This window comes from Parasteatoda tepidariorum, chromosome 2 (genome assembly GCF_043381705.1).
Source record: "Parasteatoda tepidariorum isolate YZ-2023 chromosome 2, CAS_Ptep_4.0, whole genome shotgun sequence".
NCBI lineage: Eukaryota > Metazoa > Arthropoda > Arachnida > Araneae > Theridiidae > Parasteatoda > Parasteatoda tepidariorum.
Genome location: NC_092205.1, coordinates 48388081 through 48412382, shown reverse-complemented (window position 1 = coordinate 48412382; position 24302 = coordinate 48388081). Strand labels below are relative to the sequence as shown.

The window sequence follows — 24302 nt, the reverse complement described above, 5'->3', positions numbered from 1 at the left end:
CTATATTTAATTTATTAAATGTTTTATGCATATAATTTTCCACTATGAAAAAAACTTGGAACATTTATTTTTCATCTTGAGAAGCACTTCATTTGCGACAACTGTTTTAAGTGAAAGTGTTGTGCCATTTCATTATTTTGTGTATTGTTTGTTTTTGTGTATTTTAATAGAACTGTGTTTTTTGTCATTTATATATGAGATAAAAATTGATAATCATGATTTACACAGATTTAAAATTCATCCCAACTGATGTGTTTGTGAGAATGGTTATGGAGGATCAAAGCATAAATCATTCTTATGTAAGTTAAAAGTTGTCTTTTTCTTTACTGATCAGGTATTTTTGAATCGTTTGTAATATTAAAACAGCTGAATTAAGAATTTCTTTCATTTTTCTATGTTATGCAACTTTTAAAAAAATTATTAAGTGTTTCAATCAAGTGCCTTTATAAACATCTAAAGTATGACTTCATATTTTTATAGTATTTTGATTATTCCACTCTACAAGGAAAAAATTTTCACCGCTTTCTCTCCTTCTCTGTGTAAAATTATTGATGTGATTAAAATCTTATATTGCTTGCTGCAACTGCAAGTAATCCAAGATTAGATGACAAATCGTAAAACAGGCTGTTCAATCTTGTCACATGTTTCTCATTTGATGTAAAATGCCTGAAGTGCGAAAGATTCTTTAGTCTTTATTTTATGATCTGAAGGTATGAAATCTCACGTGAAGACAAGATTACTTGAACATGTTTTTGTTTTTCCCCTTCATTTAATGCTTATCATTTTGTATTATTTGCCATATTTTTCTCATTTTACCCTTTATAGATTTTTGAAACCCATGCCATATTTCATTTGTGTCAGTAGCTCGTGCCAAACAAACACTGCCCAGTGTTTGATTTTAGCTCGCATTTCATTTGGTCATAAATATTTATCGTGTATTAGGGATGCTTAAATATGATTTTAAATTATAAAATTTCAAGATATAATGGAGAAATTTGAATTAGCATTCTGCTTAGAAAATAAATGTCTGGTATATAACTAATGGAGAAATTAAATTTCTTTACGATATACATTTATCCAATCGTGAATGAAATTAAACATTTCCATGAGATACTTCCCTATGTAAATAATTCACCCTCCTAGAATAGTCATAATCAGATACTTATTTTAAAACGAAATCACGCAAATAAGCACTTGCCAAACCATAATTTCAATATTTAAAGTAAAAGATAATTTTTGGTAATAATTATTTTTTATGTATTAAAGAGAAATAAACTGATAGGCTCTAATTTAAGTATCCCTGCTACATTTCATTTGCATTATTCATTTATCATCATTACCCAATGCCATATAGTAATATGCATTTAATTGTTTATTGTACTTTGAATATTGAATCATTAATGTTAATCTTTTTCTGTTTGCTAAAATGTCACATCATTTGCTGTTGATCTTATATTTCCAAGCACAGCAATTTTTACTATGGATAAGAGAAAGCTAATCATCAAAATTGTCATCAATTACTCTTTTTGTATAAACTCAAATTTGTGGAATAATAAAATTTTATTCAGACAATTTGATATCTTTTCAATAAATACACATTTTTGTAGCAAAATAAAACAATAGTTTATTTATACATGACATCATTTACATAATATGAAACAACTCAAAAGTAACATTCAATACGGTATCTAATTTATTAAAGTGAGCAAATGAAAAGAATATGGAACTTTTAACAAAGCTAATGGTTACAAACAAAGACTTATACCCCCCTTTTTTTTAATCTTGCCTTACTCCAAGTTATTCTAGATAATTACAGCCTTGATAAAAGTAGGATAACTTGAACTAGACAAGTAGATAAACTGGAAGATGAGCTAAAAAATGTTTTTGTGGAAAAGCTTAGCATTAATGAAAAGTTGAAGTTCTAAAGTTAAATAGTTAAATTCACAGAAATTCAGCTCAATGAGCATTATAAAATTAAATAAATACAAACTAAAACAAAAGTTTGAGGTAAAGTATGTTTCATAAATATCTAAAAAATTGTTTATCAAACTTAAAAAGAAACTTAAGCAAGGACTAGATAGATGAAAAGCCTTGTACTACAAATAAGGGCATGTTTACATATATATAATATATCTGTATGTGATTATTATATACAGATAAAATTATCTTATATACAACTGCAATATAATCCCCATACAGCATAGCTCACCTCTCTCATACAGGTCATTCATTCATACTCCATTAAATACCATTTATAACTGAATATATATATATATATAAGATCATCTCCATATCTAATGTTTGCAAAACTTCCAAGATGTTCTGACATAGAAATCTGGACTTTTTAAGAGTACATTAGATCAAGTTCTTTTTCTTTTTTTACATGTCATAGAAAAGGATTGCTACAGTTGCTTTTGGGACCTACTTGGTATCCTAAATTGCTGGATGGAACCTGTAAAATTATGCAAATTATTAAAAAATGCCCATATATTTCGTTCATTATCAAATAAAAGAAATTAATTGCTTTTGAATACTCAATAGGGGAAAGAGAGGTAAGATCGGGTAATTAAGATTCAAGAACCTGTTAGAGTTTTAACTGTTCAACCTAGAAACTGCCTAATTTAATCAAAATATTCATTATTTAGTTGTGGGCAATATATCATGTCTAAAAAGTCTATTACTTTAGTCTAAATTTTTTTTTTCTAGAAAAAGTCAAATCACCTGATCTTCCCCACTAGTGGGGGAAATATAAATCAGGGATTTAAGTCTTTGATAAAAATGTTTTGTTATATTGGTTCTTCATACCCTTCTCTATTTTTCCTTTATTTTTAATCACTACAAAACAACTCTTTTTAATAGCGCATTCTTACGTGTCATTTTCCCCATTCCTTCTCTCAATCGGCTAGTTATCGATTTACCCCAAGAGCAGAGGTTATCTAAATAAAACATAAACATGCTATTACTAAACTAAATCCTTAATGTTTTTTAAAGTATGAGTCCTTATCATTTATAAACAAACACTTAGCTGACATAAAAAGATTTTTTATTACTATTAGTGCCATAAATAACTTTGAAAAAAAAAGAACACAGAGTTAACATAGTAAAACAAATTTATCAATGCAGATGTCATGAATTTAACATAAGAATATGCCAATCTGAAGCTCCTTTTTACCTAGCAGAATATAATTTAGAGTCTGTCCACTAGAAAACAGAACTAATTTCAGCTGAAGCAAGGTACCTGGTTTCACTCCATTATGCCTTATTCCACTCTCCTCTATTTAATTTTCTTTGCTACTCAATCAGATAGTGCAAGTTTTCTTTTTTCCCTAACAGTCACAACTAAGGTTTTCACTGGTCAGAAATTTTTTTATGAATTTATTTAGTCAAATTACAGTTAATAATCAAGTGTTAACTTAATTGTAACAATAATATTTATTGGCCAAGGATATCATTTATTGAAAAAAATTTATACTAAAGGTTTAATTCAAATCGAAATGCAAATTTGTTTTAAAAAAAGGGGGATGTTAACAATTTTATGTTTGAAATTGTCTCTTAGATATAAACATATTTGTAGCTAAGAAATATCTTTCTCTGTGTTTAAATTAATTTGTTTAAAATTTTAATTTGTTAACAGTTTTAAATTAATTTGTGTATTATGAAATCCATAAGTTACTACAGTACATATTGAGTGAATGATTGTGCGTGGATGAAAAAATTGCAAAAATTTTTTTCTTCATTTTATTATTATAATTGTGGAAAAATCAAAGAATTTTATATGTGAAATTGAATGGGAACCCTAATAACTAGGACAAATTATTAGCTAGGTATACAATAGTTTGCATTGCTAATTTTTAGTTTAGTTGTTTTCAATAGAACTTGTGATCATAAATGAGATAAATATTCAACCCCTCCACTTAAAAGCCAAATTAGATGTACAATACACAAAAAACAATTACCCACCCTGAAAAACTTTTGATCCAATGATGGGATTTTCATGTATTTATACTCATTCTTATAAGTTAGAGAGAGTGACCTCAAATATGCTAATTTGTTAGTGTAGACAATATTTTTAAGTTACAAAATCAGGCACATAAACTTACTTTCCCTAAATAAACATACTTTTTTCCTCGACAGGACAGATTCGTGACCCCCAAAATATAGAGTTATCCATTATAGGAAACATTTCTAATAGTTTGGTCAAGAGAGCTGTCAAAAGTTTAGATCCCAACATTAATTTTACTTTTTGCATATTTTGCCGTATCTTGAGAACATTTTTAGAGAATTGAACATAATAAAATTTTTTATCCGAAGATAATTTGAAGCAAAAGATTAAAAAAAAATATTACAGTGAAACCTCTTGAGAGAAAACACTTTCTATTCCACAGTAAAATGGTCATTAGTTTGACGTTCTTAGAGGTTGCCTCCATTGACTTCAAAATTGTTATCGAAGATACAAGATTTTGATTTTAGTCTGTGTTTTCTTGGTGCAAAAATGCCACTTCTGCTGATGTCATGAAAAAACGTTCCAATGAAGGAAATTAGCGTTGATAAAAATAATTCAAACTGATATAATTATAGATAAAAACAAATTTACCAATTATAAATGATAGAGAAATTTTAAATAAATAAATAATTTCTTTTCATTTGTTTGTCTTGCCTCCAAACATAGAGCAATTTGTTTACGACTGTTCACCAGATCAAAAGCACCACTAAAATTCGTAGGCAAGAATACCAACCAATTCTCATACTTAAGAATGTTTACAGGGACACTAAAACTTTTCCAGTAGGTCACTAAGTGGCCTTGAGGTCAGGTTGCTGACTGCTGATCTAAATTAACCTCTGTATATAATTTTAAATCAAATTCTGTTAGCACAACTTTCAAATATTTATAACTAATGTATATATACTTAAATTGTTCTGAGTCAATAGATATAATTTAACAGATAATTGAAGTAAATTTGTAAATTCAAACCTTTCTTAGTATGGAGCACAAAATTCGAAATTAAAGGGGAATTTTTTCCACCTTTCAATTAGAAAAATAATACTTATTATTTTAATAGTATCACAAAATGAATATTCACAACAAATATTAAGAGCAAACATAGAAAAAAAATCAAACTTACAGTAAATGGGTTGACAGGATTTTGAATCCAATCCGAGTGCTGTGCAGAATCCATTGATGATTTATTTTCACTAGTAAACAACCCACCACTTTGTCCAAGATGACTAGATGACCACATTGGCACATTCCACATTCCTGAAGAGGTGGTTGGAGAGACAATTCCACCATTCTGAAACAATAGCTGATTGGTACCATAGCCATTTGTAGGACTGGAAACTATCTGGTTTGGAAAAGCAGAGAAATTGGTATTGAATTGGTTGCGTACTCCATCATCACTGGGACTGTTGCCTACAATTGGTATTGGAAAAGGTGCATAAGCTTGACTGCTGGCTGTTTGTGTATAGGACAGTCCACTTTCTGAGCCTGTCTGGAATGGATTGGCTGACTGGTAAGTGTTGTGAATCGGAGCTTGTTGTGGCTGCTGACTCCATAAGTTACTTGATGAAAAGGGATTGGAAGGGGCTGAAAATTTTAGAACAAAAATTTTTTTTCAAAATAAATATTAATCATGAACTACAAGAAACAGTAAGTGAATTAAAATTAGACCTGGCTATAAATTGGATTAAAATAATATTTCCATATATTTTTTTCTGACCTAATTTAAGGTACGATACTTTTCATACAATATTTACTTTTTCTCATGTTATAAAAAAAAAATTTTAATCATGGGAAAAACTGCCAAGACACTCATATCTTTTCTCCCAACAGTTACTTAAATTAAATGACTTTGGAGTAGGACTGGGCTATAAATCGATGCATTGCGAAATATCAATTTAATGCATATAACCGCAGGCCGATATAATAACTTTTGTCTTAGGCGATGCATCAGAAATCTGATTTAAGCAGTCATGTAAGACAACGCTCGCGGTTTAACGATTTAATATGTGAGAATACTTGTCTACGCTAACGCTGTCACCACGGTGACGAAGACTATTTTGGATTCGTCTAACTGCGGAGCTGTTTATAGCGTCTAGCTACGAACACGATGTTAGTTTCATGACGTTGAATAACGAAAAGCTCCCGGTTTCGTGCAAGGATTGGCGTTGAAATAAAACGCTATGCATAGTTTCTTTGTGCGATATTTTTGTCTTCGGAAGTTTACTTTTCTTGAAGATTATTTTTAGCTGGATTTACGTTATTTTGTGATCACTGTGCACTTTACTACTAAGCGATCGTTTCATTCTGCATTATTTTGTCACTTTTTCTCTTTTTTTCGTCTGTTGGTTTTTAACGATTCCTGTAAATTATTTTTAGTAGAACTTGGCAATCGTTGCGCAATCGCTGTTATCTTAAATCTTCGTTCTGAGCTCAATCTATTAATGAAAAGAAAATATGAATAAAAAAAAATATTCTTTATTGTTTCTTTTTTTTAATTATTGTTTTTCATTTTTAGTTATACAATTTAATAGGGATATTTTGTATTTAACTTGGTTATAAAAAATTAGTTTTTTTTAAAAATCTATTTAATGCACGTAAGTATAATAATTTGATAGAATTTTATTATTTTTAAACAAATAAATCTTCAGTCGTTTTTAATTTTAAAAAAATTTGGCTATTAGTTAAAACACTTTTTTTTTAATTGAATAAAAAGTTAAGCACTGTTTTGACGCTTTTTAATAATTTAACAATAGTACTTAAAAGTTTGGGTTTTTTTTTTAATTTTTCTTAAAATTTTCTCAATACTTGTTTGTTTCATAATTTGTTAGACAGTCTGCATCATTTTTAAACAAATAAATCCATAGTCGATTTTATTTTCAAAAAAGAAAATAATAATAAATAAATAAAAAACTTATATTTATTTTTACATTCATTAAGTATAGAATTAGACCGCTAGTTAATACTACTTCGTTATTTTAAATAAACAAATTAAAAAAGCACAATGCTTCGATATTACGATGCTTCAAAAGCACAATTCTTTTTCAACAAATAATTTAAAAATGTTTTACTAAACAGAATATTTCTTTAGTTTGTTTTTTTACCTTCGTTCTTTTCCTTTTAATTTTCAATGTATGTATGTAAAATATTTTGTTAGTTTTATTATTATTTTTAAACCAATAAATCTTAAGTCATTTTTAATTTTAAAAAAAATTTAAATAAAGCTTGGGTTTATTTTTACTTAAGACATTTAGTTTTGCAATAGATTTATTCCTTTTATTTATTTTTGATTAATTTAAAGATTTCTGATAGATAATTTTTGAACATATGCTAAATCGCGATACATCGTTATATCGCGATGTCTAACAGACGATGTATCACAATATAAAATTTCTTACATTGCCCAGTCCTACTTTGGAGAATATAATAAAATTTCTGAGCAAAATATAAGATTTTGTGGAATGTGCAGAGCTATAACATCTTTTGAAATATCTCAGCTCAATGTGAAGAAATTTTCAACACTACTTGTCAAGAATTTAATTGCTTAACTAACATTTATATGTAAAAAACAAAGAGTTATTCGTAAAAAGAAAAAAAAAGTACAGTAATAAGTAATTGAGATTTAAAAAATGTGCAGATAATTGAGTGCAACAAAAAGATCAATAAATTGAACTTCTGTTCAGTTTTCAAAAGAATTCTTCAAGAATTCTGTAGTCAAAAATAAAATCTGTAAAATTTACAAGTCTGTAGCCCAATAAGTTTCTAATTATTAAAATATTTTTTATATATATACATTTGTGTGTGTGCTTTGCTATATAAAGTTTATTATAATCAATTTGATATTGCTTTTTTGGCTTTTAAAATGCCAACATATTCATTAAAGTTTAATATGCTTTAAATATGATGTTTTATAATGTCATCAAATTCATAATAAAGGTTTGAGCGGAATTAACAATCAATATAATATTCCTTAAATATGGATGTCTCAGCAGTATGAAATTTAAACAACCATTAATTATGCATAGCTGCTAATATTTATAGGTAAGAATCCAGTAAATTTTACAAAATAATTAATTTCACGATAATTGTTGCAAAATAAACTAAATCTTTTATACACAGGAAATTTTAAGGATTTTTGTAGTCATCAAAATAGAAAAATTTCAAAATTTTCCAGTTATGATTGACATTAAACATACTTGAAATTTATTATGTATTACAGGGGTGATTGTGAGCCCAAATCAAAATTCCGGAAAATTTCTTGAGTTGGAAAAAAAAAAAAAAAGAACAGTTTAAAGTGAAAAATTAAAAAAAAATTTAAACAAGGTATTTTTCCTTCTTCTCAATATTTCTTAGATTACTTAAAATATATTTAAAATTTTACACATACCTATGATGACCTGAAGAAATAATTAAAATTTGCAAATATGTCTTTTCTTTCTTGAGTTTATGATAATAACTATTTACTGATGAAAAATGAATATTAATCATGAATATAAGCTTAGAAAGTATCTCTCTGGCTCTCCCTTACAAACAAATAAAATAAACTGTGTTTTGAAGTTCCACCTTTGAAAATTTGATTTCCAGAAAATTCTGTGATCAATGATTTTTTTAAACGCCTGGAGCTTCGATCTCCGGAAACTTCCGGATCACTGTTAACGAAAATTCCGGAAATCCGGATTTTTTCCGGAGCACAATCAGCCCATGTTTACTCATAATTTTAAATATTAATAGGCATTTAATTCATCAAAGATAGTTAAACAATAGTTAAACCTCCAGGTTGATCTGTTTTTAATTAATAGTTGGCTAAAGAAACCAGAAAAAAAAAAGTAAAGTTTAAAATCAAACTTGACCATTATAAAACAAAGGAAAAAAATATTTGATAAAAAATTTCATGTCTTTCTAACCTTAAACTTAATAAAGTAAAAAGAATGAATAGACATTTATATTCTCATATTTTCATTTTTCTGGTCATGACCACTTTTAAAACTAAGCCTTAAAAGTTGAAACTACCATGTTTAATCTCAAACAGACTACACTATTAGGATTTAACAGTAACTGAACAATTAAAACTGCTTATTTATAATTTGACATAATATGAGAGAAACTTTTTATGACTAATTTTGTATCATGGCATATAAAAGTGAGTACTAGAGTAAACCATGAAGTTTCAAATGCGGAAAAAATACTTTCAAAATGCAAAGAAATAATTACTAGATAAACTCACCCACTGCATTATCCTGCCAAAATTTTTGCAAATTTTTATATTTTGAAAGAAGGAAAAAAGTTTCAGCATTTGAAAGGTTTAGGTTTACCTAAATACACTTTTTCTATACTTTAAATTTAAAATTAATTACTTGTGTGAGTGAAAGAAAATTTATTCTGCAAGATTTATTTTGCAGTTTATTTGTCTTCATAATAAAATATAACTAAACTAACCAGTACTGTAAAGACTACCACTCTTTTCACCAGTAGCAGGAACTTCAAACAGTGATCCAGAACTTGTAGTTTCAACAGTCCAACTTGGAGCTTTTGTAGATGCTGGCTGATGAAATAAACTATCTAAATCCTTCAGGGCAGCATATCTATCAGTATTACTCTGCTGGGTAGAAACAATGGATGCAGAGTTTGGATTAGGAGCAGGAGGAGAAGCAGGGCTGAAGGCATGAATAGAGTTCTGGAGATTGTTTGTCTGGCGTGTTTGCATAGGGTATGTATCTAGGCTGGCTGATGTTGACATACTCGAAGGAGGAGGAACGGTATTACTTCCAGCTGCAAAAGATGGCCACTGAGACTGAGAAGGTGTTGATGTATTCCCAGAGTTAATAAAGGGCTGTGATTTGAAAGGGTTTGTGGGAGCAAAAGTCGGAAGGCTCAAAGGCCGAGGCATAACCGTGGAAGAGTAAGAGGAAACCACACGAGAAAAAGAATCCTTGCCCAAAGTCAGAGTGCGAGAAACAGAAGAAGAAAGGGGATCAAGATCATCCTCAAAAGAAGTCCAACCTGCAGAAGGATTATTTTTCTTGATAGTTCTAGTAATTTGTTATTAAGAGATTTATAATAAATCACTTTAGAAAAATTAGTTTGAATCATGCTCTAATTGTTAATATTTTAATTTTTAAAAAAAGACAGTCTAAAAATTGAAGTTTTATCAACAAATTTTGTGCAATATTGTAGAACACATCTACTAGATTGCAATATATTAAAAAACTGCATGCAATTTAATACTACAACAAAAACATCTAGCATATATTTTAAACTTCATTCACTGCATGCATTAGTAGAATACGTGAAAGAAAATATTCAAACTAGGGATTGATTGGCTTCAGTCAAGTCTGAAAATCAAATGACCATAACTAGCAAAATTGACCACTAATGGACAGAAAAAACTAAACTGCGAAAGTAACTAAAGAATAAAAAAGGATAGACAGTAGCAAGGAATAAGGATAGGAAATCAGCAAAAAGGTAACTGTTAAAAAGCGAGAGACAAAAGAAATGTACAGCAAGAAACTTAGTAAGAACAAACAATAACATAAATATTCGTGCAATTTTTTTCGTTATAAAAGCAAGATCATGCAATGCACAAAAAATTATAATTTTACATTTATCCAAATAATTATAAATTAAATATTTTTCTTTAAATAATGCTATTAATAAAAAAACTGGTATACAATTGCTAAGTCATTTCTGTGAGCCTTAAATTTCTTTGAGCCTGCATTTATTATAGTAAATTTGTTTATAGTTAAGATAATAAATGCATTACAGAAATGAATTAGGAATTTTAACAGCTTATGAATTTATATAAATTAATATAGATACAAGAACACAAAATTTTTATACATTTGGTAATTGTTATGAATGTTTATTTTGTTTAATTTAATAATTAGTAGAATAAGGAAAAAGCAAGTTTGGACTTATAAGCATTAGTCAAATTTTAAATCAAATTCCTCATATGGAAGTTTAAGCAATTAAAAAAACATGAACTGAACTTTGACTCATGTACAGAAATCAAATTCAAGCAACATACCAATTAATAATAAAATGTTAAATTAATGCAACATGCATTGAGTAAGCAAAGTTGTGCTCAAAAATTAACAGGCAATAATATTATAGATTAATTAAGTAAAGCTTTAAAGTTTCCATCAACTTTAATGCACAGAAAATTACAGCAAAATGTTTAACTTTAGAAAATTGCAAAGAGAAAGAATTATAAAATAAAAAGCGTACAACCTTTTGCATGTTAGACACACAATATATACATAAAAAATATATATATTATATGTATAAATAATTGATGATTTAAGTTGTAAAAAGCGATAACCCAAGTCTTTCAAAATTTCGCCTATCAATAATAAATATGATCAGTAACATACAAAATTCAGAAAAAAAATTCATTAAGTTAATCAGATTAATTTTATCATACTTTTCTATTTAAAAAGAGATGTAATGGATGATACATACACTTAATATATTTTATTTTTATTTTGAGGCTATTATTTATGTTACCTCAAAGTAAGAATAGCTGGTAGCTTATTGTAAGAAACATCTTTTTTTGGTAAAAAACAAATGCCTAAGATAAGGTTCTTTTTTTCTTTTTTTTTTAAAAAATATTGATAACATTTTTGAGGAGGTATATTTTCTAATGTTAAAATCAACTTTTTACTTCCCAATACTTTTGAAAAATCATAAATTGATATTTTAATGTAAATAGAATATTAATGTATTCATTAGGAAGAAAAAAAACTTTTAATAAATGCATATTTATTAACAAAAATTGAACAATTAAATAGCATCACATAATTTCTTACAGAATTTATACCAATTACTCTGAAAAAATGATTGAACTTTTTTATGTCTAAAGCCCAAATTAAGCCTTTTCTCCTGAGTTTCAATCCTGACCTTAAGATTAATAAAATTTCTTGTTCTCCATAATTTGTAGTAATCTCTTGTATACCCAACAAGAGCATTCATTCTGTTGGAAAAAGGTTCAGCAATAAGCTTTCTAAATTAAAATAAGCTACAACTTTAATTTATAAAAATATTACTCTGTTCATCCTTAACTGTATAGAAAGTGGATTATTACTTATTGTGCCTGATGTCTTTAAAACTTTCCCTCCCCAAAAACAGTAATATAATGCGTTTTAAATTCTCTCTCAAACCTTGATACAACATAACACTACAGATAGATATAATTAGATAAGTTAACTAACAGAATTTTTTATTCTTGCGATTTTGAAAAGGCAAAAATCACAGCTGAACATAGCAAAACGGTAAAATTGAACATTTGCTTCAATGTTTTATAAATAGAAAACAAAAAACTATGTTAAAATATTTACAACTGAGATACATAGAACCAAACGAAATTAGATATCTTAAGTTATGTGATATTGTGTATCAAAGTTGCTAAGATAATTTGGAATATCTTTATATATTAGCCTTCAATGAAAAAATAAATAAATAAAAAAACCTCTCTAAAAGCAGCTAAACCTCCCTAAAAGCTGCTATAAATTATGGTATAATATACAAGATATGTAACAGTGTGGAACAGTGTTGAATAATTTACCTAAAAAAATTAAATGTACAAATTCATATTTTAAAACAAATTATTTTCTAACATTAAAGAATAACATACCAGTTTTTTCCACTGAATTAAAAGCAGTTTCGAAGTTAGCAAAATTTCCATTGGCTGTTGCATTTCCTGTTAATATATATATATTTAAGCATTTCAACAATTATTAGAAAGTCATAAAAACTAAAGAGGAAAATTTTTATATAAAATAAAACTAAAGATGCAATTGAATTTTATAAATCAACCTTTTTAGTATATTATTTTGACACACAAATTTTGCAGTTATTATACTTTAATATTTAATTATTTTTTTTGCTCAATTCGACCAATTTCATCTTAAATTATTATGGTTTTATAGCACAGGGGTGGTTGTGAGCCCAACTCAAAAATCCTGAAAATTTCTTGAGTACAGTGCCCGCCGTTTATTAAAATCACTTTCGTTTTATGCTCTTTTGATTTTATTAAGCGGCTGATTTTATTAAGAGGCGATTCAACATTTGAAAGAAAAAAAACAAATTTTTACGATATATTCTAAATGCACACACTTTAAAAGCTGAAATAATGACCACATTAATGCTTTATTTTAACTAATTTAATTATTTTAATAAAGTAAAACCCTACATAAGATTAAATTTACAAAAGTTTTGCAAAAAACCGATCAATGGTTGCTTGAGTTGCAGTATTTAAAGTTAACTTTTCAACATCATTTGAGAGTTTATCGAAGTTTTTATAGTTTTCCATATTCCTCCTCTTTGTTCTAAAGCTTGCAGCAATACATTAAGTGCTTTTCTGACTTCCATTGAAGATGGCACTGATGAGTTTATTTCATCTTCTGAGTCTGATTCCTCCATTTCTTGATGAGAAATAACTTTGCAATTTTTGATGTCTGTAACAATTTCAGAATCAGATTTTTCTCCTGATGTTTGCAGGTTATTGTCAATAGCTACATTACGTGAAAAATTCTCGTCCATTTCGATTTCATCCTTGTTGATCATTTCTTCGAAACAGTTATGAGCCCCATCTCCATTGAAGCTTCACGTTGACTACATTTAGGAAGCTTATCACAGTTTTGCAACACTTCGAATTTATCTTTAAGACTCAAATCTTTCCTTTTCGGAATGCTGATAAAATTTAACACCAAACGAACTTCAAAATGATATGTGCTCTAACTCTAATTTACTCAAACGGCTTAAATAATATGGAACATGAGCCCAGACAGTTTTTGGAAATCTATTCATGTTCTCTGTTAAGATAGATAACAAAAGAAACTTCTCTCCCTTCTATGGTTCATTCAGTAAAAAAGTAAGATAAGAATTCGACCCCCTGTTGAGTGAGATAGGTTTCTCCAAACTTCATTCAAGTCAAGGAATTAACATTGATAAATTGATTTCTATGAACTTGCCGTTTACCACCCACATTTTTCCGTAACTCTTATACTATGTATATCACAGGAAAGTGCTAACCACACCTGTTTCACAGGTTTGTGAGTAACTGTTGCTTCTTCTAAAAATATCTTTAAACTTCGAAAAAATAAAATTTTATAAATAAGAACAAAAAAAGCTGAAATATTGCACCTTTGATTTATTATGTAGTCAAAATTTTGACTTTAAAAAGCGGCGGCATTGATTTTATTAAAGGATGTTATTAACATGTATTAATATTGTAACGATTCGGTTTTTGCCGATTTGATTTTATAAAGCGGCTGATTTTATTATCCGGTGATTTTATTAGCGGCGGGCACTGTAATATCATTAAAACGTTCGCTGACACCGACACACTAGCGCGTCAGAGCGTCACCTCCTGGTATGCCGCCGACGCGCTATCGCGTCGATCGACTATGATAAGTTATATGCTTTGTGTTTAGTGTGGCTTTGGGAGTTGAACGGAGAAGTTGTTTCGGCAGGTTAGTGAAGCATTATTTTTTTATTTTAAAAATTTTTGTTTGAATTTTTTTATGTGCGTGACTACCAATATTTGTATATTGTGCTTATTATTTGTAAATATTTTCAGTATTGCTTCATAAATGGTACTACATATAGTTGAATGGTATTCCGTTTTATTCCTTTTAAGCTGCTATTTTATGCAACATGCTAGTAATTTCTGAGAATATTGATCAGACGCACTGGAGAGTCAGTGGCACTCACGAAAACAGGTTGAGTCTGCGTGCCACTCACGAAAACAGGTTGAGTCTGCGTGCCACTGACGCTCCAGAGCGTCGGGGAATAAAACGCTCTCTAAACAGGAAAATAATATGTCTCTTCGTTTTTCTGGTTTTCCCAGTAAAATATAAGGAATATTTAAACCATTAAAACCCCGTTTTGTAATCCGGCTTCTGAGGATGGAAATATCATTTTTAGTGGCAGCAAATATGTTAATGACGCATTTCAAAAAATTAATGTCTTTATAAATTTTAATCATTGATATTTTCACAGCATGAAATTCTAAACAAATTATATGCAGTATAATCTTAATTATTAATTATGTATAAGTTTACTTTTATCTCTAATCACATTTATTATTCTACCAGAAAAAATATTTACAAATGAAAGAGATGTCAAGTATAAATTTTAGTTCTAATATTTTTAAATAATATATACAAGAATTTTTTTACATAAATGTGATCGATGATTTCTTCTGAACCCCGGATTTCCAGATCGTGGTTAGCGAAAAATCCGGTAATCCGGATTTTTTTCTGGAGCACAATCATCTCTGGTAATGCTAAGAATAGTTATAACTATGAATTTCTAGATGGTTTTTAAAAAATTGATTTATAATAAGATATCATTACAAAATTCAACTCTTGAATCACAGTTGCACAATAACTTTTCACTCAATTTCAATGTAAATCCAGTTGCCATTGGCATAAAAGTTAACATGATGATGCTGTTAAGAGTAGCAATATGAAGCTTGATTGAACAATATTGACTTTTTAAACAATGTTAGTACAACATGTAAAAATTAGAGGAATAAATAAATTTTTTAAAATGCAAGAATCATTTCCCTTAAAATTTAAAGGGCTATTTCCTCCCGTTTTTAAACTTTAAAAACTTGCAGTCCTAGTTGTACAAATTTTTTATGAAATTAAGATAGATTAGATAAATAAATTAAGATAGATTAGATAAATTAAATTTAGTATAAGAAGACAGTTTAGAGTCACATACCTTGTTGAGAATTAACTGCAGCACTGTCTCCAGCAAGTTCAGAGAGTAAATCAATGGAACGACTACCTTGATTCTGAGTCATGGATTTTGTGCTTATAGTGGGAGCTGAAGCAGAAGACACTGGATGTGGCCAAGCTTCAGGTGGAGGTGGCTAAGAATTGATTTTAAAAAAATGCTTTTGTTATGTATCTTACCTAAAACATCACTGACTCTACTTACAGTGGTTAGATAAAATACTGCAAAATTGTGTCCAAATTTAAGAATTTCGAAAAATACTACATAGAGAATTTTTAAAGATGCTCCCCCTTTTTTTCTCCTAAAAGAGGATACAAAATTGCACTACGAAAGTATTTTTCAGCATTTTGTTAGTTTCAGGAATTTGTATAATTTTAAGTTTTTTCTTAGCAAAGTTTTAGTTATCAACTGGTTAAAAAAAAAAGAATTAAGAAGGTAAAAAGTTTAATAAGAAAAAATCAGAGAATGTAAATGTTCACTTGATTATTTAAAGGTTTCTTTTCCCTTTAAATATATTTTCTATTAATTTGTTAAATTTTTCTCTAAAATTTAATTTAATAATTTTTCTTAAAATTTTAACTATATTTTTTTCAGAGTATATTCTTCCTGTATTTATATAATTATTGAGCTATCTAAATAAATATTGAGGCAGTTTTTTCTTCCAAAGAGTGAAAATACTCGTTTTTTCAATAAATCCAGAGTTTCAGTACAATAAAAAATGTTTTAACAAAAACTCAGATTAATAATGTATTAGCAATAGATGTATTTCAATAATATATCGCTCATGGGCTACAATAGTGGCACAACTCAAAAACATGCGTTTTAGACAAAGAACAGGTGTAAATATGAAAATACACATTCTTTCAGCAGCAATACTAGCACAACTCATAATTCAACTTGAAGGTAATCCTCGTTTAAGCAAAGTAATGCATTTCTTATGCATTTTCCTTAGCAATGAAAACTTTAAACCCACTTATCTCAAAACATGATTTTTTGAGTTGTGCCGCTATTGCAGCCCATGAGCGATATATGCAACGTCAAAATATGCTTCACATATTCTACAATTTAAAAATTAAAGTATTTCATTTAATCCTTATATATATTTAATAAATATTATCAGAATTATCTTTCTCTCAGTGCTATTTATATCTTTCTCTCAGTGTTATTTATATCTTTCTCTCAGTGTTATTCATATTTATTTACAGAAGTGATTTTTGCTCTTGAGGAGCAAAAATCACTTCTATAAATAAATATGAAAATTAAACACATTTGCTGTAGTATTTTAGTTTTCTAAATAAGTCACTGACTGGGTGAAAGAAAACTGGAAATTTCAAATTTCATTTTTTACTACTATATCCGATAAAATCTTTTAAATTATTTTTAGAAATGAGGTTATGGTTGTTTTATAGCATGCTGATGGACAATCATTAGAATGAACATATTGAAACAGGGAAATAACTCCCAAAAAAAGAAAAATTTTTTGTTATGCTTTGATTATTTTAATCGTTTTTATTTGCAGCATTTATTTATACAAAATTATATGTTAAAAACAAACATAACTCATTCCAGAAATTAATTTTCAAATAATTAATTTATGAATAATTAAATTATTTTGTTATCAGAATTTTCTTACATTTTAAATACATTTTCTGGAAAACAATAATTTTCAAAAAATCTCTTTACGCTCACACAACACACACATTATAAAAAGGTGTTTTATAGAATTCATTAAAACTTTATATGTAGATTTTGTACAATGTTAGCTATGTTCTGAACTAAAAGCTGTAGTCAAAAGGTGAATTTGATATTGTTATTAAAAATAACACATTTATTTTTATCAAGCCTTAAATATTTTTATCAAGCGTGAATGATAAAAAATTTTCTTTTAAAAAATCAATATTAAGCAATAGATTTATTGATTCTACTGTTTTATATATCTATTTTCTTGATTTGAACTTCTTTTTAAGTTCAAAGCACAGGTTAATATTAAAAAATTGTAAATTGAAAAATTGTTAAGGTTTAAACTAAATTAGAACATATGTACATTCATTAAAAAAAATTTAAAAAATGAAATTTTTAAAATATAATAAGACAACAAACTAAATAAAAAAAACTAATACAAAATAAAAGCCACAAAAAGAAGTATTAGATAATTGAAAATATAACAATAAGAAATAACAATAGAAAAAAAATATTTACTTGGTTGTTTTGCACCACTAATTGTGTGGTGTTTTTACCCAAAAGTCTAGACAAAGGCTGAGTTTCTGGAAGAGCTTTAGAATTGAAATTTTGAGAATGAACAGCTTCTTGCTTATGGCGCATTGTGCCAGCACTTTGCATTTTCTTCACTGCAATTTCGGGATCAACATGCCATCTTTTCTTTTCATATTTTTGTATCATGAAATCTCTTTTTCTTTGATCATCTGAGACTTCACTTTCGATGCTGCTTGAATTTGTGTCAAAGGTGCCCAACCAAACATATCTACAATACTAGAAAAGGGGGGGGGAAGAAGAATTGATTTGAAAATAAATACTAGAACAATAATTGAACCTCATCTGTTAAAGAGTACAATGAGCAATTTAAAGAAATGTTTATAATCTAGTATCACTTTTAAAACAACTAATGAAATTGCCATCCAATATTCAAATGCTGGCTTTAGTCAACCTGCTTTTGAGATAACAAATGTTGAAAACTAGTTTAAACTGTCATAAATTGTTAACACCTAAAGTGAGGACTGAAAAAAAGAAATCGTGAAGAGATAAAATTTAGATGACATAAATTTAAAAATGCATAAAAATTAATTTTGATTAAGATATAAATTTTATTCAAAAATATATTAGAATGAGTTCTAAACTAATAAAGTTTAGTTATTTCAATAATTAAGAAAAAAAAGTGTTTTATAATAAATTTGAAACAGAAATAAGCATAAAAATTCCTCAAATATAGTGCAATTAACAAGGAAAAAATTTATGCATTATAAATAATGACATGAAAATACTTTATGTATTACAAAATATTGTATACTTACAATTACTAAGCCCTTTAGATAATTTAATATAATAACATAATAAAACAAAATAGAATTTCCATTTAGTTGTTTTTATAAAGATATACTTAACTTTAATGAAACTGTGAGAAAAAAAAAAGATGTTTTTAAGCAATCATACAAACCAAAACTTTTAAATGCATTAAGGACACTTCTAATTATTTTAAAAGAAGTAATAGTTTTTAAATCTTAAGGAAAAATTCAATAATTCATGCCTGGCACCTGATTTTAATGCTGCCGGCTGAGCAGAACGTCTCTGTGAGGTGAAAATAAGCAGGTTTTAGGCACCAGACTGTACGTAATTATTATTTATGTAGACATACTCATGAAGAGCTATTATACAAGTGACACAAAATCAAAGTGCTCCCCAATAAAAGTTAGGGAAAATCTTGCAAAATGAATCTTAAAATGTGTTTTACGGAATAAGGGAAATCAAAAAAATTTTAATTCAAATAGATTGAGGAGAAAATAATTCTTTCTCACTGTTCATAAAGGAAAAATCATAAAATGTTAATTCATGTATAACTTGAAACCAAAAATAGATTAAAAGACTGGATGTGAATACTAAAGAGTGAGAAAGAGATTTTTGTTTAGAATAATATATCAAGAAAAAGATTCAGAAAACGGAATAGAGATACAAGAGAGAGATACATAAACAATACTTACTTCATTACCTCTACTCTTCAAATATTCAATCTCTTCAGGAGTAAAAGTAGTCATCGAAATGGACTTAACCCGATGTGGTGGAGTAAGTCCTCGTCTAACAAAAATAAACTAAAATATAGTACTAACAATTGTAGAAAGACTATGAATAAAAACTATAATACTTAAAGTGGAAGAAAAAGCAAATTCCTGATATCATACTTAAAGAACATGTTAGAACATGTTAGAAACAAGAAAGACCGATGTAAACGAATTAAGTTTTGTCTTCTTCAGAAGCTTCTTCAATTATTCGCCCGAAATAAATATTCTGCGTTCAGCAGTATAGGCTAAATATCAAATATTTGCATGTTGCACCTCTAATTTAGAAGCAGCAATTGCTGTTTATTTTTGAAAATAAATTTTTTTTTAAATTATAATTTTACAGTGCTGAGCATAATCTTGTATGTACTTACAATTTAAAAACTCATTGAAAAAGTTTCTTGCAATCACTGGACCCTATTTGCACAAATTCATAAATGCAGGACCTTGGTTGAAAGAATGTGACTTAACATTTATTTTATATTCACAAACTACGAGTAATTTTTTCACAATTTTACAAAAACAGGACCTTTTACAAAATGTCTGGACCGCCCCCTGTATAAATTTTACCAATAAGTTTTTCATTCACATCTCCAAATTCACAGACAAATTTTTTGCATCTAGTGTGAATTGTCCCTTACACCTTAATGACTGACAAGAGCCGATAGAAAATTCTATGACTCATGACGAGAAACAAATTTTGGCAGATTAACCACAGTGACAATTTGCATGCTTTTTTACAAGTAATCCACGGATAATACACAAGAAATCACAATATGCAAAAGCCAACTTTAGTTCAAAATTTTTAGATGCCAAGTTTAAGTTTTTATGAATCAGTATTAAAAAAATTTTATATAAATTAGCAAAATCATATTTCACTATAAGAAAACACATTGAAACATAATAGGTATATATTTATTTTATGTAAATAAACAAGTCAGATGCATACTTGCTTCTGAGTGTTTTTAATTTGAAAATCAAAAAAAAAAAAGAAAAAAAAACAATTAAAACTTTTAACAAGAATCAACTATAATCTGGTAATTGTTGCTTAGTTTATAACTTTGAAATTCAACCATTGCAAGCTTAAATGTATATCATCAATAAACCAGCCCTGGAACTTAGTTTTGTTCTTTGCTGAATTCTTATTCATTATTAAAAGATTTTTTGTGATTGTCTCAGGTTATTCTGATCTCTATCAGATGCTTCCTTTATTTGTAAATGCATGGTTACTTTCAAACTAATTAATAACAGTGTATTTCTCTTCAGAATTATATATATATATATATATATATATATATATATATTAGTATAATTTATACAATCCTTGTTCTTACTTTTAAATAAACTTAAAAAACATTTAAGCATTGTTTTGCATTATAACATTGAACCTAAATTAAAATATTTAGATTTTTTATGCTGCCTTTTTCAGCAAACAAAAGAAATTATATTTTTTACCTTCAAATATCATATACGATGCAATTATTCTTAATTTTATTTTTTGCCGATATATGCATACCTTAAAACAAAAAGATACGTTTTAACTGAAGGAAAATTCAATTTCAGGCTTAATTTTTTTAAAAGAAATAATTAATCATAAATGCTTTGATCTGCTTATTAATATTTAAAAAAAAAAATACTTAAATTTCATATTTTACTGATGATACATTAAAATAGTTATTTATATAAGAATTAGCAAGAAAGTTTAAAATGCCTATTATATATTCAAATTGTTTCTGCCAATTCTGTTGAGAGAATTAAGATAATTATATTGATATCAATCCAAATACATAATTTTGTTAATAAAATAAACATAGACTTAAAAATATTCTATTTTAATAGCACAGATCATTATTTCTCCCTAAGAAAGTTTATCTCTCGATGTTTCCCCAAGAAAGTTAAACTCTCTATGCATAACTTTAGTTTGAATTGAAGCCCACAATGACAGTGGAAATGCAACATTTATTCGGTAAATGGAAATATGAAAAAGTATTGCCAAACTATAAGAACTTAATAATTTGCCACTGATCTTATTATTGCACAAGGCTGTATAATAATGTTATTTCAATATTTTGCATATAAAGCATGCCCCTACATTCTCTTGGTAAAGATAATTTTAAATTATTAATAATTTCTAAGATAATATTAATTATTAAAAATAATAATTTTAAATAAGCTTAAAAATTGCTGGGGTATATTTCCATAGTGTGATCTGTCGCGCCAACTATAATCACCGTAGGTGCCAAATAGATTTTAAACTTGCAAATTTTTTAAAAATGTAAATGTTGATGTTTGCTTGGGGGTGGCTAGGAGTTATACCTTTTGAGTTCCTCCCTTTCTGTGATGTTTTATTTAGTATGTCGAGGGCCACTGCCCGGAAGTTTCCAAGATTTAGCGATTATTTTGCCATAGAAATCTCCCCCAATTGTTGCAACCACAAATTTATGTAAAAATAATTTGGCATGAAGATCTTCAACTTTGTTCTGGCATTTAATCTTAAAAATGTCTAACTTAAAATCATCACTAGGACATAAGAAATTATTTTATTTGTATACAAATGAAATCAAGTATCAAAAAGAAACATAGTTATATGACAGCCATAAAGAAAGATACCAAATAAGATTATACTTATAAAGATTAAAACTAAAATGAATTTTATTACTTATTCTAAATGTTACACTGGTGAAATTGTTTGAATTTATAATAAAAGAAACTGTGACCATCTCCAAGGACATACTTGAAATTGCGATTTCATATAAAATTTATTATCTTATACACGTACTCAAAAGTTCAGGAATTCGAATTAATTTTATATGCACAGTAGAATGATAAATTCCTTTCACTTGAAATTCCAAAGATCTATTGCATTACATTTACATTTCACTGAATCAAAGTACTTCTTCGTATTAATACTCAATTGGTTTGGTAGATAATTTATCGATATCTATCGTTAAAGAAGATGTTCTAGAAAAGTCAAAAAAAAATAGGAGAATTTTTCTTATGAGATAAAGTAATTGTTTCGAAATATAAACGTTCTACAGAAAAGGGTTCCAAAACAATGACAGGATGAACTTACAAAATTCCACTACATGTTGTGCAGACAAAGGAACCAATTGTAACATTAATATAAGTTGGTCCACGTTGCAAACAATCAAAGCATTGTTTATTAGCAGGAATTGCAGCAAGTTCCCGCAAAAGTTTTGTATTTTTATCTTCAGCCGTCCTCCTCCTAGAGGCCATCTTTGTTAAATGGAAGAGTGAAGTTGAAGTTGCTTAATCATTGAGAGAGCAAGCTTCTTTCTTTTGTCCCACTAATGATCTGATTTATTTAAGAGCCATTTACACAGTATCTGCGTTAGTAGTATGCGTTAAATAGTATGCGTTAAGTTAGTAGTATGCGTTAAATTGTATATCAATTTAGCGCATGCAATATACTCAAGAGTCTTGTGAGTCTCACATCAATCAAATTCTAATTCGCATTCCCGTGGTAAGAGAATCGAACTCCAGTCTGATGGGGCCGGGATTCGATCCTCGACTCCGCAAAGACAGACCGAGTACATGCTCCGAAAACCTGTAGAAAGTTCTGTGGTCGGTCGCTGAGTAGTACCATGGGTACAGGGATCTGGTGAAAATTTCCTTCCCCTTCAGATCTATGTCTAAATTGAAGAAGTGGTCTCCCGATTGAGGGCCCCTCTGCAGAGGATTAAAATTGTGATGGTTTGCCTTTGGATCCTACTCAGCTTGAGTAGGATCCAAAGGTACCTCAGGTATGTTTCCCAGACCGTTACAAATAGCCCAATGTGTAGCTTTAATAGTACGACGTAAGTATATTACCTACCTACTTCCATTAATTTATCTCTACCAGTGCCTGATTTATCATAAGGCTTGAGAGATCTAGGTTTAGGTCCCTTATTTCTGGTGGGCCCATAAATTTTACAAGCATATTTTTATTTGTTTTAAGAATTGTTTATTAGAATTATGAGTTCGGGCTTTTATTTATGAATATATCGTAATTTAATTATGTTCCAAATAATTTAAAAACTCTTCATTATTAAACAGACAAGGCCCTTGAGGAGGATTAGGAGGGCCCTTGACAGTTCTGTGTCTATGGCTCCAATGCCTTTTTATATCAGGCCCTGAGCATTTTTCTGCTTATCACTTTTATCAAGTTATTTATGCAATTGCATGTCGATTTAATCGATATTTTTTTTATATGTATAAAAAGTTAGTTTTTTAGTAGTTAAATTATTTTTAGAAGAACAATTTGCAAGCAAATATATAATCGTATATATATATATATATATATAATCGCCTCAGAATGCGAACTGGGCAGTTTCGAGGGTTCCTGGTTTATAAGAGAATAAATCCACTTTTTAAAATAATTTTCGATAAAAATTAATTATTTATATTATATTAAAAAAAATCTTTTTTTGGGCGGGCGGGAATCATATTATTAATGATAAAATACTCATCATAATAGTAAAGATGCTATCCTTATTAAAGATATCATTTACTTTTTATTCAATTGTGTTTTAATTAATTTACACACATTTTAATTATTATTTAAATTTTTAATCAAATAACAATTGTTATTTCATTTATTTATGCTATTTTTTTATGTAATTTTAAATTTAAAAAAATACTAAGATTGTGTTTTTTGCAATGCATGCGAAAATTTTAAATAGCAAATGCTCAGGGGAAGAAGCGTAATGACGAGCGTAGCTATAGAAAAGATACATTCTTTGGCTATAGCTAGTTTTAGATCACGGAGAAATCTA

General features: G+C 28.1%; 1 protein-coding gene across 2 annotated transcripts; it reads right to left on the bottom strand.

The window, feature by feature from the left end:
• Positions 1–1598: 1598 nt before the first annotated feature.
• Positions 1599–22839, bottom strand: LOC107437921 (arf-GAP domain and FG repeat-containing protein 1). 2 transcript variants are annotated; one of them, XM_016050067.3, is made up of 8 exons: positions 22601–22839; positions 19453–19546; positions 17939–18229; positions 15725–15875; positions 12627–12692; positions 9434–9766; positions 5124–5584; positions 1599–2452 (listed from the first exon to the last, which is right to left on the bottom strand). In XM_016050067.3, exons 1-8 carry the CDS (start codon positions 22762–22764, stop codon positions 2387–2389), a joined length of 1626 nt encoding a protein of 541 aa, XP_015905553.1. In that variant the 5' UTR covers positions 22765–22839; the 3' UTR covers positions 1599–2386. The 2 variants fall into 2 exon arrangements, with proteins under 2 accessions (XP_015905553.1, XP_071033658.1); XM_071177557.1 differs by having other exon boundaries at positions 9434–9997; positions 22601–22791.
• Between the last annotated feature and the right edge of the window lie 1463 nt (positions 22840–24302).

What these genes read in the sequence shown, in the direction of transcription:
- LOC107437921 (XM_071177557.1), bottom strand. Translation starts at nt 22,764, where the DNA reads ATGGCCTCTAGGAGGAGGACGGCTGAAGATAAAAATACAAAACTTTTG. An exon ending in TAGTGGTGCAAAACAACCAA is followed by an intron (nt 15,876 to 17,938) that starts GTAAATATTTTT and finishes ATCAATTCTTAG; the next exon opens with CCACCTCCACCTGAAGCTTG. An exon ending in ATCCTGTCAACCCATTTACT is followed by an intron (nt 2,453 to 5,123) that starts GTAAGTTTGATT and finishes ATAATTTTACAG; the next exon opens with GTTCCATCCAGCAATTTAGG.